Source organism: Copidosoma floridanum, unplaced genomic scaffold (assembly GCF_036245765.1).
Source record: "Copidosoma floridanum isolate Cflo_tuat_1 unplaced genomic scaffold, Cflo_Japanese_pri ptg000004l, whole genome shotgun sequence".
Classification (NCBI taxonomy): domain Eukaryota; kingdom Metazoa; phylum Arthropoda; class Insecta; order Hymenoptera; family Encyrtidae; genus Copidosoma; species Copidosoma floridanum.
In genome coordinates this window covers 17,607,095-17,624,697 of record NW_028321881.1, presented here as the reverse complement: position 1 = coordinate 17,624,697, position 17,603 = coordinate 17,607,095, and the positions used below count along the sequence as shown (strand labels likewise).

At 36.8% G+C, this 17,603-nt stretch overlaps 1 protein-coding gene across 1 annotated transcript in view; it reads left to right on the top strand.

Annotated features, from left to right (window-relative positions):
* The first annotated feature begins 889 nt into the window (after positions 1-889).
* Positions 890-17,603, top strand: part of LOC149375752 (uncharacterized) — a 41,586-nt gene continuing 24,872 nt past the window's right edge. Inside the window, exon 1 of the mRNA XM_089596214.1 lies at positions 890-1,138. Coding sequence (XP_089452340.1) covers positions 890-1,138 — 249 coding nt within the window. The remainder of the gene's footprint in view (positions 1,139-17,603) is intronic.

The window sequence follows — 17,603 nt, the reverse complement described above, 5'->3', positions numbered from 1 at the left end:
AATGGACAACAAGCACGAAGCAGGCAGCAAAAGCTGCCCTTTATTTAGAAGAGCCCTCAAAAAGGCCAGGGATAAGGCCCAAGCAGGATCAAAATATGGCAGAAAGGCCTTAAGTTGAAAGACAGGCGTATGTGGACCCACGCTGCACTGGGTACTTCTTACCTATCAGCAAGGGAAAGCATTAAGCTTATAGTGGTGCTGGCTAAGTAGGCGGCCTACTATGAAGCGCTAGCGTAGGGTTTTAGTGGGTATGGGTGGTCTACTAAAAAAAATCCACCGAATTCCACACTACCGCTGTCCCTGCGGTGCGCCTCAATGCATTTCCACTTCCTCCACAAAAAAAAAAAAAAAAAAAAAAAAAAAAAAAACTACTAGTACTTACCGATAAAGCCGCTACGGTCTCTGGGGTGTTTTAACGGTTAATGCCGAACGTAGGGGGCCCGCGGAAAGCCAAAAGACGGCTCTTTGCGTCGGTCTCTAACTCGATCCTGCTGTACGATGCGGAGGTGTGGGCGGACGCACTCGCGAGGAAGGATCTCCAAGAGCACCTAACTATGGTGCAGCGCATCGGATCTTTAACAATCGCGGGTGCCTACCGCACGTTCCCTCCACTGCTGCTATGGTGATAGCACGTACGATTCTCGTCGTGTTGCTTGCTCGGCAGCGGTGAAGAAAATTCCTGGGCTTCGACGATGAAAGCGACAGCGACAGGCGGGGAAAAATGTTTTCGACGTTGCAACAGAAGTGGGGTCGGGCTGTTGTGGGTAGATAGACGCACCGCCTGATTCCGCGTCTATAGCCATGGGTGGAGAGAGCGCACAGAGAGATAAACTACGACCTCACCCAGTTCTTTTCTGGGCACGGTCAGTTCGATGCCTATCTCCACCGCATGGCGGTGAGGGCATCTCCTAGATGTTCTTACTGCCCTGCGTTGAATGATACCGTCGAACATAAGTTTTTCGTGTGTGAGAGATGGCACCGTGAGCGACAGCAGCTGGTGGACAAGATCGGCGTGGCACCCGCTCATGAAACCATCATCTCTGAGATGCTCAGCAGCGAAGACGGGTGGACGGCAGTAGATGGCTTCGTCGGGTCAGTCCTCCGGCAGAAGAAAGAAGAGGAGAGAGCTGCCGAGCAGGTAGCGGGAGCCCCTGAGTAATGGATATGGACTCAGGCTGCGATGAGTATTTATACTTATCAGCAGGATAAAGCATCATTGAAGCGCTAGAAGACGGGTGCCGGTCCTCAGGAACCCCGAGTCCTTTTCAGGACTCGAGAGGACTGGCACCTCTAGCAACTGGTAGCGAGCTTGCTCGTTAATAGTGTGAGACACGATGGTCTCCCTGGTGGCTCCAACCTAATAAATGCTAACGCGGTTCCGGGGTGGATCAAAAGCCACGCGGCATGCGGGGGTTTTAGTGGGTATGGGTGGTCTAATAAAAAAAATCCACCGAGTCCCACACTACCGCTGTCCCTATGGTGTGCCTCAATGCATTTTCTCTCCCTCCACAAAAAAAAAAAAAAAAACGACTACTACTACTACTACTACTACTACTCCCGGGTTGGGTTTTCGCTAGTTTCTCCATACCGGGTGCTTCCCCGGGTGGCGGATACGGGCATTCTCTAAAGACATGAGGTGACGATGGGCAGCTGGGGTTGCTCTTTGTGATGGTGGTCGGGGGCGTGGGTCAGGGGGCGTCTGTGGCGTTGGCATGTGTATCGGTGGTGATGTGGACGGGAGACTAGTGCCCCTTGTTTTTACCGGTGTTGATCCATGGGCCAGCTCTGCTTGTGCTCCTTGTTCTTAACTTTCTGCTGCCGCCATGGGTGGCACTTCATTGCTTGATGCGGGCTAACAAAAACTAGCACCCGTCTTGTATAAAAGTAAGCGGTGGTTAAAACCTTCTTCTCAGATACATGCACCACACTCTCACTAAACAATTACAGAGATACTTACAGATTGTTCCGGGTTGCGTGTGGTGGGTTCTTTCCTGGACTTGCGTTGGAGGCCTGACGGTGGGTCAAGCTGGACGATGAGCCCCAGATTAGTCTGGGTAACCATGTCTGATATGCCTGTACGCCTCATAAACAAAAAAGACGTGGTGGGCCGACTAATCTAGGCTTACTACCACTGAGGAGGCTATATGGCGGCACCTTAGTGCCTTACGCCAGCCTGTTTTGTTGGATTTTCTGCATGGTCGTGAGACTGCACACCTGCTGCTCGTCTTGCTGAAATAACCGTTGTGTACCAACATTTACATACATTACACACAAACACTATTCTTAGACTTGTTACTCTTCGCCAGGGCAGTCTCCATGGGTGGGACTGAGGAAAAGTGGTGGCTCTAGACCGGCCCGAGCAAGTAAACGGTCCTCTTTGGTAACAGAGAGGGCTGCTTTCTTGGTTTAAACACTTTTCAAATACTTATTTCTAGAAAAAAAGGATAGTGCTGGCCTTCACGGGTCAGTACGACATTTAAAAAGATGCCAAAATGAAAAACGTCGATAAAAAACATGTACCCCAGGTGGTTACCTCTCTGAGGGAATCTGCTGGCAGTTTCGATCCGGTAAAAACCCCAAATGACTGTCACAGGCCCCATGGATTCTGGGGGGGGGGGCCACAAAGACGTGTCTCATGGTCAACAGGGACTGCTAAATGTTCCATGGCCGTCTCTTACAGTCAAAGGACGAAGAGGAAGCCTTTCGAGTATAGGCACAAACATTACCGAGGACAGCAACGTGTCAGTATTCAGCAACAGGACCCTTGGGGAGCTAGCGTCTTTAGAAAAAGATGTGCTTTGCTCAGAGTAGTGCGACAGCGAGTTGCTGAAAAAGTCCCTATTAGCAACGGAAGACATTACAGAGAGAGAGAGACGCTACAAACGATTTACGATGAGTACGGCAACACAGCAAACGCTGTTATAAAATGGGCTCAAAGCCGCGCTCAAAAACCTTTAACAGGCAGAGGTGCTATTAAAAGGCTTAAGAAAAGGTGCTAAAGTCGATAAAGGCGAACTTTGACCCCGATAAGGCTAATGTGGCAGTTCAAAGTGTTATCACTACAAAAAAAGGAGACATACTTATTAAGGCCAAAGGTGTAGATAATGCTACTGCATACTCACAGCAAATTGAAAAGTCAGTGGCTGGACAGGGTACTGTCAAAATAAGCAACAAAAAAGTGACATTAGAGGTCTGAGGACTGGATGCTATTATACAGGAAGATGAGGTCAAAGAGGCCTTTGCTAGAACGTTTGGACTTAAGAGCCAGGAGCCAGAAGTAGCTCTCTGAAAGCCAAATGCCAGAGGACAGAGGCTGGCGTTGATAATAGTGGATGGAGCAACTTCCAGACAAGTAGAAGAGAAAGGCAGGTTACGAGTTGGCTTCGTAAGCTGCCGAATACGAAGACTTATTGAAGTAACAAGATGTTACAAATGCCTGGGAAATGGACACGTCTCAGGAAACTGTAGAGAAGAAAACAGATCAAATCTCTGCTTCTGGTGTGGAAGCTCAAACCACCGGAAAAAAGAGTCTCCAGGCTCAGCATGGTGCTTCCTTTGCCCAACGACAGACAACAAGCACGAAGCAGGCAGTGGGAGCTGCCCTTTATTAAAAAAAGCGATAGAAGAGGCCAGGGGTAAGGCTGAAGCAGGATGGAAATAAGGCAAAAAGGCCTTGAGTTAAAAGGCAGGCTAAAGTGGACTCACGCTGCGTTGGGTACTTTTTACCTATCAGCAAGAGAAAGCATCAAGCTTATAGTGGTGCATGCTAGGTTAGCAGCCTTTTATGGAACGCTAGAAAGGGTGCTGGTACTCAGGGACCCCGAGTCCTTTTGAGGACTCGAGAGCATCAGCACCTCTAGCAATTGGTGGCGAGTTAGCTCGTTAATACTGTGAGACGCGATGGTCTCCCTGGTGGCTCCTTTCTGAAGTAATGCTAACGCGGTTCCGGGGTGGATCAAAAGCCATGCGGCATGGGGGGGGGGGCATTTAGTGGGTATAGGTGGTCTAATAAAAAAAATCCACCGAGTCCCACACTACTGCTTTCCCTGCGGTGTGTCTCAATGCATTTCCCCTTCCTCCACCAAAAAAAAAAAAAAAAAAAAAAAAAAAGACTACAACTAAAACTACTTTTACCACTACTACTACTGGTACTACTACTACTACTAGTACTGCTACTACTACTAGTACTACTACTACTACTACTTCTACTCCCTCTACTACTACTACTACTACTAATACTACTACTACTACTACTCCTACTACTACTACTACTATTACGGCTACTACTACTGCTACCACTACTATCTTAAGCTCTAGCAGTTGATAGTCAGGTTTAGCGCGGCACCCACAGCCGAAAACATATGCTCTGAAATGTTTCGCACCAAAAACTCTCAAAGAGCTGTGGATAAGTACGTTTAGTTTGCTATCCGTCGAGAAAAAAAAAGGAAGCCACCTCGCAGAATGCAGTGGTTACTGACTTAGCCTTCTGAGGTGACAATATTTCGATGGTGTTTGATGTTTTGTATTCTTTAAGATAACGCGGTTGTCTCTTATAAAATAATTTCTTATAACTTCTTGTATAATCTAAAAAAAAGACTAATAGAATTTTTTGAAAGTAAAAGAAGTAATACTTTGGTATTCTTGAAGTCATCTTATGTAATACTGTAGTATGGAAGTTATAGTGAACTTTTTTATGAAAAGAACGCCTACAAAATTCTTTTGTTGTGAGAAACCATTCATAGAAGGAATCTAACTTGACACTCAATTATGGTTTTAATAGTAAAAAAGTATGTATTGCATTTGGGTGTCAACAGTCCGTTTTTAAGTCTTTGTTTTATGGATGTACGTCATTATAAAACATTTTAAATGAAATAATGATTGAGTCATAAAAAAACATTTTCATTAAATGTTTCTTTTCTGTGACCATCAGGTGAGATCTCACCTAAAATCTCAGGTAACAAACTCATGCCTAAGAATTTACCTGAAAAATATACGATTTTCTCAGTCGAAAATTATCAGCTATTATATTACCTACTTATCATCGCTGTATTTATAGCTGTAATTCGCTACAATAATAGCTTAGTTAGTTGTTTGAAAGTCGCATAAAGTTTATAATTGTAAACAGCTACTTTTTATAGTAATTATTAGTACACAATTATAGCTACTTAGTAGTCAATTATACTTATAATTGTAGGTTTTTATAGCTGCAAATAAAGCTATAATTTATAGATAAAGTAAAAGATAATGAGTTTTGACTGAGCCAGCTTAAAATTATTTATAAAAACTGTTGAAAATTTCATGCCACTTCTGGTTTACGAGACGATTGACTTTAATACCTCTTTGAACTATTAAAATTAACTTGTTTATGAACCACATCAGCACAAGTGCAGTTTGTTATTGATATGAGTAAACTTAAGTTTCATGAAGCCGATTTATATTTGACTTTCAGTATATAATTATTAAAATTAGACAACCTATCTTAGTCTGCTTTAGCTCAATCTTAATTGTTTAAGTGTCAGGCAACCACTCTATAGAATCGAAGTTCAATTCCCTGTTGCTGCAGATGTTTTTAATCATTTTCAGTAAAAGGCTATTAATGATAAAAAGATTGTTAAACAGTTAATGTAAATAAACAGTAGTGTACTTAACAAACTGGACCTAAAAAATTTAATTTTTTGTAACCATTTAAATCAGTAAAAAAAATTTTTTAAACTTTTTTTTGGAAAGAATAAAATTTAATGCATTCTTTTAAGAATCCTTGAAGTAATTTTATCACTGCAAAAAAAAAAATGTTTTCTACACCCAATATAGTTGTTTTCATTAAACAAAACGAATTATTTAAGAATTCTTTCATAGAGAACATTCGCGACTACTTAAAAAAGTTAATAAGTATTTATTCTTTTTGATGATTTGCGGAAAAAAAATTCTTTTTCAATTCCTATAGAATCACTACAATAATCTATTTGCGTATTAGGATGCTAATAGTTCCATGGTGAAACTAAACCAAGGCAGCACGTAGCGTCTCTCTTAAGTGACATGTAAAGGCTGAGCTTTCTCACTAGGGGGCTTAGTCACCACAGCCTTGTTTTTTTTCTCCTATCCTTAGACCTATACTTACACACCGTTCTGGTCTAGACGTCAGCTACACAACCCTTTAAATGCAGCTGAGGTCAAAGCCATCTCGCTATTTTCAACCCATTTTTTTGACGTTGTTTTAGGGTTTTGAATCTCTCCCCTTCGCCCTCACTCTCTCATTTTTGTTTTTATTTCTCTTCTCTGTTTCAATTTACACATGCTCATCAGATTTTTTAAATTAAGCCTGATAATGTAAGAGGTGCGCCTGCAGCAACTGCCACTAGCTCGATGAGATCCTTTATGGTCCTCGCCGTTTGCCACAATAACTCTTTGCCCTGAATTCACTCCAACAAGTGCGTCAAACGCACTTTGGAGATTACCAGTATTGGCGCCCTTCAAAAGCTCAGTTTTTCTTATTATTGCCGATGAAGCCAAGAGTAAGTGACTCTATACCAGAGTCAGCCCACTCCTGCTGTGATCCCTCCTTTGTCTTCTTTGTGATTGTTCTGTTTCCATCGATGTTTGAAGGGTGGCATCCGGATCGGGTGGATAATCTCTGGATGTCGCATACCCTGCCACAATAGTTTGCCTCTACTTCGTTCAGTTTTACGCTCTAACCAAGAAGTGATCAACTCTGGAGAGTTTCCGGCAGACATAATGTAGCAGAACATACTTACTACACTAAAGAAGCCCTGCAGCCACGAAGATCCAGTAACGCCACATCAGCCACCCTGCCAGTCTAAGCAAGCGCTTGCCAGACCAAGTAGACATAGTGATCAGGCATTTGATGCCTAGCCCAAAGCCGGCTGAGCACCACGGGCTTCCGCCAACCCAGCAAAATCCCTGAAGCAGCACAATCAATCCAATTCCAGACCACGGGGCTCCCCCAGTGTTAGCCAGTTGACTAGACTTGGATTGGGACACAGATTAGGAATCGCCTTGCTGTCCAAGATCTCATTTTGACTGCTAATGAATTGCACCACACGGCAAACATGGCAAGCACTCTGCACTCAGCTAGGGATCATTTTTTAGAAGTTCCCAGGAATAGTAAGCTGGGTGATAGGATATTGTTAAAGTGTTGGTCTGCGGTTCTTCCTCATCATGTCTATTCTAGGCCACAAGCCAGGACTAGACAACCACCACTACACAAACTCTACACGAGCAAGACAGTACCAGCTACTATGCACTAAACGTGCCTTTTACATAGGTTCCTTAATTAAATGGATAGTCATATTTTCTCTATTTATGGAAGTTTGTCTTTATCAGTGGTAAAAATACGCAGGCCGAGCCCTGTTACTGCATCGATTTTTACCTCCTACTCTTGCCTATGCACATTATTACGGATGGCAGCCATTTCCTGCAAATGGTCTAAGGCATCCAGGTCACAAGGGTATGTCAGTATTTATGTATCTGAGTGCTCATGGAATTTTGTAAGAGGATACAGTTTTAAGAGAAGTATAGGAAGGTATATGTCGTTAGTTTGGAGCTTTTTTATCTGACCTAGGTTGCAAGCAGTACTGTCTTAAGCAAAGTGGCGCATACTGCGGAGAGGTACTTTTACGACTTTTACTACTACTACTGCTACCTAAGGTGATAACCCTTCTGAGGGAATCCACTGGCAGTTTCGATCTGGTAAGAGCCTGGGTGACTGTGACCGGCCCCACGGATTTCGGGGGGGGGGGGGGTGCACAAAAACAAGATTCATGGTTAACAGAGACTGGTAAATGTTTGATGGCTATCTCTAGAAAAAGAAAGTATATCTAGTCTTACAAGCCTCAGTAGCAACAGCAAGGGACAGTAACATGAGCATCTTTAGTAATCAGGCGCAAGGCAGAGTTTACTCCAGGATTCAACGTAGAGTTGAGCTCAAAGAAAAGCAAACTTAAAAGGTAGAACAAGCTTTATTTTTTTAAAAGGAGCTAAAAAAGTTCTTCAAGACCATCAACCAGAGGCTTAGCATCACAGCCACGGTTATCAAGGTTGTCCTTAAAGATACTCTTAGCAAACCGGTTGCAAGAGAACACTTCAGAAAAAAGGTCTTTAAAGAAAAAGATAGAGGCAATAAATATTGGAATTAATCTTGCAATTCCTTGCACTGAAAGGAAAGAAGAAAAGGTGATTTTCACCATTATGTCCAGAGGAAAACCCTGAACTGCGCCCTTAAGGAAGCAGAACAAGCCAAAAAGAACAGAAGTCCTTCAAGCAGCCCGGAGAACTGTCTTAAGTCAGTAATCTCCAAAAAAAAGGTGCAGGCAATGAAAAAAAAAGAAAGTCTCTCTTAGTAATAGAAGTGGGCAAAAGAAGAATACTGACCCGATGACAAACGCCCTCATAAAAGTTTGGAAAGGAAAAATCTGCGCAGGGGTACTTAAAATAATAAAAGCTGGCTTTAACCCTAAAGAGACTGAAGCTATCGTGTACAGTGTTGTTACTACCAGAAAAAAAAATTTGCTTTGAATAGCTAGAGAAGTCAAGAATGCCGCAGATTTTTTCTGAAGTCAGTAGTTTGCGGTAGTCAGTCATTACTTGAGTTTTTTGCAAAAGTGAACCACAAGACACGTGATATTATACCTCATTTCTCAGTAGGTGAGCTATAAAGATTGTTTATTGTTGTGGATAAGAATTGTTTTATATCTTTCCCTACTGCCTTTACCCTTTAACATGCACATTACTGGGCAGTAGTGACAAACACCACATAGGTTATGTTGGTGCACAGTAGTTGTGCTGCTGAACTAGCTGCTCTTAGGTGTTGAGGTGGTTATTAAAAAAAAAATTAAAAAAAAAAAAAATTATTCATACAACTGAATTAGTAAGGAATTCGTAGGCAAATCGGAATTGTTTATTAAATTTTTATATCTACAAATTTATAAACATCATTATTATCCATTCCATGGACATATTTAAATCTGGAGAAATTTTCTTGTAGAGTCTAACATAACGACTCGCACAGTTGGCCTTGTACGCCCCATTGTGATACGCACAAACAGTGACTTATTTTATTTTGTCAGTTAAAGCATAGCCTATATCAGAAACATTATAAACGATGAATTTAAACTTTTCTAACCATGGTTTCCTCAATGTGCCGAATAATTTAGTTTTCTAGCATTTTGTAGGTAACCTTATGAAATTTTTCCTATAGTATTGTACAGCAAATTTCCTTACTCCCACAGCATACCACGGAAATAGCGTTCTAACCATAAGTCTTCTCTTCTGCATTTGTCTGAGTGTCATTGCCATGGAAGCGGCTTTTTAAACATACATACTATTCGCTAGAAGTATTGCTGCTAGTGACCTCTAGTGGTTCCAAACAAGGTGAGCTCTCGGAAAAATCATATATCTCTGTCTATAAAGTAGGAAAAAACCGTACAGCTTATTTTACTAAAATCTTAAGAGAAAGCATAATTTTGACTAACAGTATTAGTAAAAGTTATAGATAACTAAAACAAGAGTTTATACTGTCATATTTGACAAGGATGTATTTAGTAACTATAATTTTATACATGATGATTTATATAATCCCCAAATTTTCTGCTAACACGCACTGTGCTTGTGGAGTGGATCACAAAGAAAATGCAACTTGTTATTTCACTTGGCTTACCATGTGATAATCAGTCATCGTATTACTATTATTTTCTATAAAGTAAAGTTATATTGATGGCTTATTTCTTAATCTACAACTTTTCTGCACGTAACAGGTTAATATAGGGTCCAGTCTTAAGATTTAAGAGAAAAAAGTTAATCGGAAATACAATTCAGGCTCTAGTGTTCTAAGAGCTAACAATATTTTCACCACCATGGGCACTTCGATTGATTTTTTTATTCCCTCTTAGCTTAATGTTCTCTTTCCAAACAAAACACTATTGTTATTGCTTTTTTCTGATTCCTTTTTCTTATTATGTTCAGTCTACTTTTCATACCTGTTAATACATTTTTACGTGCTTTAGATTTTCTATCGTTATTTTTTTTTCTGCCTTTTAACCTTGTCCCATGACTGCTCATAGACAAATAATTTTTAAAAAATCCAAAAAATTATTTTTTAATTTAAATTTGTCCCCAGATCTTTTCTGCACCGATTTCTTCTCCTCGTATCTCTTGCAAAATTTTCACACTCTTTTTATCTACGCTTATTCTCTTCTTTTTCTCTGCTCCAGCTGCTGTTGCTGCTGCTGCTGCTGCTGCAACTTTTCTCCATGACGGTTAAAAGACAAAAAAAAATGTTAAGAGAGCTAGGCATGAGTACTTATTGTTTTACCTTCACTACTACTTAAAATGGGTTTTTTGACGTCTCCGCTCATCAAATTGTATGAAACAATTTGATCGTTAAGAAGTAGGCAAGTGAAAGCCTAAGTCTTACAAACATGGATGAATTCTCCGTCCTGGTCAACTAGATATTATTATTTATTACAAATACTGTGCCTAACAATCAGTTAATTAATTACCTGTCGAGAAACCACAATGGTTCTAAATTCTGGTGAAACTGATAGGAAAAATTCGTGAATTGTATAAATCTTTTTCTTATTCATATAGGCTCTGCTTGTAATGTCACACTTATTTCTAAATGTGTGAAATTTAAAAATAGCCACGGATAAGTGTGAATTATGAATGACATTATCTTTCATGTACTCGTTTTGTAAACTCAGAGAGCCTTCCTTTGAAATATATCGGTCTGCAATCGATAGTATTTAACATGTTGACACTACTAAGTGTATTATTGTTAAATCTTACTTAAATATTCATATTAAAAGATTCTAATACATCCACTAAAAATGACTGGATACCTTGAATTTCGTAGCTGCGATAAGAATCGCAAGCACCAATGACCACAATTGAAAGAATTAAAGTTTTGATATTTTTGACAATAATACCTAATCTGCTTAACTCCTAAATATAGCAACAAATTTTAAGGTGGCTGCAAAGTGCCAATGATTTTAAAAGGACTAACATTATTGCCACATTTTTTATACGCTTTCTAATGAGTTACAGGTCAATTCTTATCGGCAAGATTTACATCAGTAGTTTAACGTTATTAAAGCCTAATAGAAGGTAAGTTATTTTTAATAAGTACGCTACAAAAATTAAGAATTTTAAGTATTTAAGTGTCTTTAAGTAAATCAATTTTAATTCCAACTCGATCAGTAGTTTTTTTTTTCATTAATTTTTTTTAAAAATTTTTTTCAGCATATAGCTTCAAATAAATATATAATATAGTTTTATATGGCCAAAGTTTGAGAACTTTTTTAAGTTTACTAACCTCCATAATCTTATTGTGCCTTAATCTTTTTTTAAAATACTGTTTTGCAGCCTCACTAGCATTTTGATGTTCTAATATTCCAGCTACATCAGAAGCTAGTGCACTGGTTGCATTTGAGATAGCAATTAAGGGAATAAAAAGGAGTGCATCGCCAGTTTGAGCAGGAATTGGTGAGATTCGTTGTATTTTTACGCTTTTCTTCGACCTGCTTTCATAACTACACTACGTACCCCCTTCAAAGCCAAAGTAATAACTTCGTGTGGATGTTTGCTTTTGGTATTTATTTTTTATGATGCATCCTTAATAAGTACACTTGTACGCAAGGTAGGCCGTTATCTTTTCTTACTTTTCACACTCATACTTAATTTACTTTTAAGCTTAATGGAACTCGAAAAAAGTAGAGAGTCTGCTTTTTGTCCAATCCTTAAATTTCCGATTTTAACTCTTTGCCAACCTATTTGGTTAGGACTATATTTTCTGAGTTTTTAGCTTCAATGTTCTTTCGGTTTTTAGAATAAGCTATATCATCCTCTTTGCACACTTTGTCAAGTGGATTTATATCTGGATAACCTCATACATTTTTAGTACCTGGACTGCAATGCTGACAGCCTAGTATGTGAAGTTTGATGGATAAAATATTTATAATCTTATTCAGAAAACCACGTTCTCTTTTATGTATGATCATAAATCCTCTAATCTTGTATTACAACTGAGTTTTAGGTAAGAAAACTATCGTATTTATAATCTGCAAGTCTAATAATGTGCAAACGTAAGATTATATCAAAAATGTTTTAATGGGCTGGACGTCAGTCGCAGTTATACTGTTATACAGTGCAGAGATAAAATTTAAAGAGGAATTTGGAAAATCTTAGGTTACGAACTTCGATGCTGTTGTCCAACAGAAAAAGCGCTCAAATTAGTATAGTGACTCACTGTTTGACAGTATTTAAGCTGTTTTCTGGAGTCCATCTTATTGTGGTAAGATGAACAGCTATTAGTGCTTATTATACATCCTAGTAGACTAAGATTTTGAAACATTTATCTGTATTCCAAGTTACTTAACCAATAAAAAAATAAGTTATTAAAGAAGGTAAAAGGTGACTAAATGCTTAGAATCGCTAAAAAAAATTTCAGACCCTATGAATGGTGTGCAATACTTTTATTTTAATGAACATGAAGCAGTAAAGCATTAGTGTTTCCAGTTGATGCTCTACAAAACTTTATTGTAATATTGATGATGTTACCTGCTAAAAACAGGATAATGTAAACGTTTTCTACATCATGGAAAGACAAAATTATCGATGGCTCCTCTTTTTGTCAGTCATGTGCATAATTACCCAAGCATCTTTTTTAAAGATAATATTAAATTTTAGCTCTAACTTCTTAAGATAAATCTAATTAGAAACATGAACAAGATGATCACGTCAATTCTCATATGTTCCATTATCCATTTAAAGATTTATAATTAAGCTGTTAGACTGATGATTAATATGGTTTCGTTTTTATCAACAAGAATAGGCACATGAACAACAACTGGTACTGTTAAAGTTTCGAAAATTTTGCTGTAAATATGGGACATACATAGCACAAACTTATCAGACTACTTTGAGCCGTCAAAGCTTTATCATGTACGAGGGAGGAAAAAAGTTTTTTATTAGCTGGTAAAGGCAAGAGAAGCTGTTAAAAATAAATATAAATCATTGAAATTTAGAAAAAATAAGGTTGAAAAATTACTTACTACGACTTTTAAATCAATCACTAATATTCTACAGAATCTCCTGACGCAAATACAGAATAGGAATAAAGGAGTCATTTATTGACTAATAATTATTTTAATAATACTTCCACGCAAAAGCTACCTATCAAACGAAGAAACAAAAGTCACAAAACAGAGATAATGATGATACGATGTTTAAATCTGCTGTCAGTCAATGTAATATCAATGAATAATGATGATGTCAATAATTATGATGGTATAAATATCACTACATAAATAAATTCCAAAAAAATTAATCAGATTTCGAGTATAGGCATTAAAAAAAAAAAAAAAAATAAAAGAACAAGTTTGGGAATTGACAAATCAATTAAAATAAAAGTCAAGTTTAAAAAAATAAAATAAGATTTCTAATAACAGGTGGATTGATAAAGCTACCTACGAATAAACGTTCTAAGTAACTCGCAGTGCTCCAAATAGCTTAGACAAATATTTTAAGCTTCTGGAAACTTAAGCTGTATATTGGAAGTAATTTATAAATAATGGACCTATCTGAAAGCATAATAGCTATCAATTAAAGAAATTTATAGCTTTAATGTTTGATCTTATCGGCAATGAAAAGAAAGAAGTGTTGTCACCTCACTATGAAATTGCTCAACAAACGCAGCAGTAGCAGCAAGTAGATTGTGTACACTGAATCGATCAATATGAGCTGATAGGGTGTCTTTGCTTACTTGGAGCTAAAAAATCAGCAGGAAAACTCAGCACGATAATGAGATAATATTAATTATTAAAGAGTTATGGAAAGAAGGACATATTTGTATACTAAGTTATTGATGAATGTAAGTCAGTATCGTAATGATCATCAACGTATTCGGATGTAAGCTAAGTAAGACTGAAGGCAGTAGCCACAGTACTCCTGGTATTTGATAAAATGTCACTGCTAATAGCAAGAATAATTCACAAATCAAAAGATTGTGCAATGTTGCAGCAGCAATAAACTTAAACAATTCCATGAATCTTAGTAGTTTTCAGGAGTAGAAAAAATTTTAGTTGACGAGCAAGATCAGCTTAAAGCATTGTTGATCAAAAAAATGTTACAACAGATTTGCAACATAACTTGAGAAGATAATTAAAGCAGATAAATATACTGGTTGCTTTTGTCATCTTTTCTCGCATTTATTTACCCAACATCATCGAAAATGGATTGCAGAAAAGAAATCGTGGTTGAGAAGCTCCACGATCTAGCTTCTCGTTACTTTTCACGTCAAAAGTATGATATGCAGGGGTTGGATAAAACATAACAAGCTGATCTCGTTGGAATTTTTCTTTAAATTAGAAAAAAACAAGCTTAAAGATGCATGCTTACTGTAATTGATATATTTTTAAAGTACGCATGGGCCGTACCTCTAAAATAAAAAAACAAGGGATGATGTTACAGCAGCAATAAAATTAAAATTAAATTAAGAAATACCAAAAAACTAAAATTTTTATAGAATTAAGAATTTAATTAAAAAAGTCTTAAAGATCTTATGAATAAGTCAAAAAACACACTTTATTCAACTTACAGTAACTTTAAGGCATCATTATCTAAAAGATTTAATCACCTATTGAAAAATAAACTATTAATTCAATTTAGTTCACATCGTAATTTCAAAAGGCTTGATATATGTATATATATATATATATATATATTTATATTACCAGATTTATTAATAGCTTATAATAATTAAAAACATTACTCAATAGCTATGAAACCATAAGATATTATATTGACAAACGAAGCTGATTCTTTGTAACACTACAGTTCTCAAGGTGAATCTGGAATAGAAAGTCTAAAATTAGAAGTTAATATTATAGTCTGCATAAGCAAAATTAACGAAGCCTTTGAAAAAGGTTGAAGACCAAATGACCCTAGACAGATTCTTCACTCAATAAATATTACAAAAACATTCAATCTTTTTACATTGAAAAGAATGTGAAGGTTAAGTAGTGTCTGGTTGCTTTAACAAAAAAAAATTTAAAAAGCTTGATGAAATGTCTATGTTGTGGAAAAAGTTCGTACCAAATGCAGTGATTAAATTTACTTAGAATGATTATTTATTATTCTCATAATACTTATATTAAGAAGTCTGATATTTAGGGGAAAAAATAATAAAACATGAACTTTTTTTACAAACCTACAAATTTAAAAGAATTATTATCATGACGAACTACAAATACTACGAACAATTAAGTATACCTTTAATTATTTTTCCTCAATACATTATACAAGTTTTCCTTTTCTTTGATGGCTTTTGAGACGCTATCTGGAATAAAGACTAAAAAGTGATCATCGGTGGTGACAATGTCCTTGTTTCTAATGCAGGTATTTATCTTCCTAAGCTCTGTTTTTATTTATTTTGTATCTTAAACGAACCAAAAATTTTCCCTCTATATGCTATAGTTTACAGTATACAAAGTAAAAGCAGTTACTAATCTAAAGGCTAAGATTAATCTTTTGATGGATAAGAATAGTTAAAACCGTTGTATTTCAGTTAGAGGTGGACTCAGTGTACTTTCTGACTTGTTTGACGTTGAAATGATTTCCGCAGGTTGGTATACCTTTTTATGTAGTGCTACTTTCTGTATCTTACTTCGAAAAGGACTTGATGTGCTCTTTTATTTGTTTAGCATTAAAATAAGCTCCACAGACAGAGATAATTTCTGATATATGGATATTTCTTCTCCAGAAGCTTCTCTAACTCCAACATCTCTAACCTTCATTGACTCTTACTGTCTGTCTTGTTTTACTTTTCCGTCTTTCTGCAGTAGGATTTATGAAAATAATTGATCCTCCTCAACCATTATGAGTTTATCATCCCTAGTGCAGTATACCTGTAAGGTTTAGCAACAGACGGTGCTCATCATCTTTCGGACTCAGAGTTATTTTTTTTACGTTTTTGAATGTTAACTTAATGGCACTTGAAACAAATGAGATTTTGCATGCATGCTATTTTAGATTTGTTAAATAATCAATCTTGATAGTCTTTCAATCTTATTTTGAGTTTTCACTACTTTTGTTTTTTTAATCAACTTATCGTCTTGCACACGATTGCAATACATTTTACTACGAAGACTGATAAGTTTAAGAACAATTTTGTTACTACACTTATTTTTCATGAGCTCAATCGCTTTCTCATTTTTTCGAGGTACATCAAAACAATTATCATCTGTATAATCTGACGTTTTGATCATCGAGTATACTGAGTTCAACGTAGATAGGCTTTCTAATTATGATGTGTGTTAGTGCAAGCTGTATAGACACAAGATATTCAGAAAATATTGTACGACTGTTGAGGTTCACTTGAGCAATTAAGATCCTTAAACTGTAGCGCTCATACCATTTATCAACGAGCTTCACATGGAATCTTTTTTGTTTGATGATTCAAAAAGTAGGTTCAATAATAGCTTAAAAAAAGTTTCTGAAACTTTTTTCCAGCCCTCTTTCTCTTCTCAGCATTTAAATTAATGTAATACTAAAACCATGTACCTTGAACGAATTTCAATGCTCTATGTAATAAACGTGAAAATAATCCATGTTTTATGCTTGCTTGAGAGCTCAATAGTGTATAATATAATTTTTCTCATTATAAAATACAGTCATCAGTTTCTTTAGCTTTGTACCAGGTCATGTCATATTTTCAGGACATAAAGAAAAATCACTGTGGTAATCGTGTAAGCTCCAGCGATATTACAAATTGACTTTCAATATGTAACCGTAAAAGTGATTGTCCAGATCATGAAAAAAATTTACTTTGATCATTCACCTATTAAAAGCCACCTCTTGGTAAGATCTACGTTATAGTTCAACCATAGAGATTATAAGTATCATATTACATAAAAACCGGTGAACAGAGGGTGCTTGGGTATCCAAGTATGAAGTTACAGTTCTATAAAATTATATGGCAAACAATGTAAGTTTGAGTGTAAAAATACCTTCTATAAAATAATATTGTGTACGAAGGTGGTGCAATTATCATGAAAACGAGTATAGCTACGTTAATTGGGTGCAATGTTCATCAATATTGAATGAGTTAACGATTAGAAACAATATATTACGGCACAAAACAATAAATATAATATATAGGCTGGCCAGTCCAAAACTGTACACTTTCATTGAATCCTCCGGTGATTTTAAAACAACATTCTACTGCCTACGCTGATTACATCTGTAATATTACGCTCACATCTATCACGTACGATCCCAGATTTATTTCTCGTCCATATTTAATACCCAAAATATAATTGTATACAAAAAATTAAGCAAAATCATCCTGTAATATAGTTTTTCTCGATAGGGTAGTATTACATGCCAGTGAATGTCCCTTCAGAACGATCATTACATGTAAATTTTTTTGACAAATATTACTCAATCGTCAAACGTATATTGTAAAAGCATAAAAAATACCCTTGAACATTACAGCTCATTTGACTGTACTATTATTTTATACATAATTCATTGAAAGAAATGGATATTTAACATGTAACAATATAAAAAAATTACATTAACTTGCATTCATA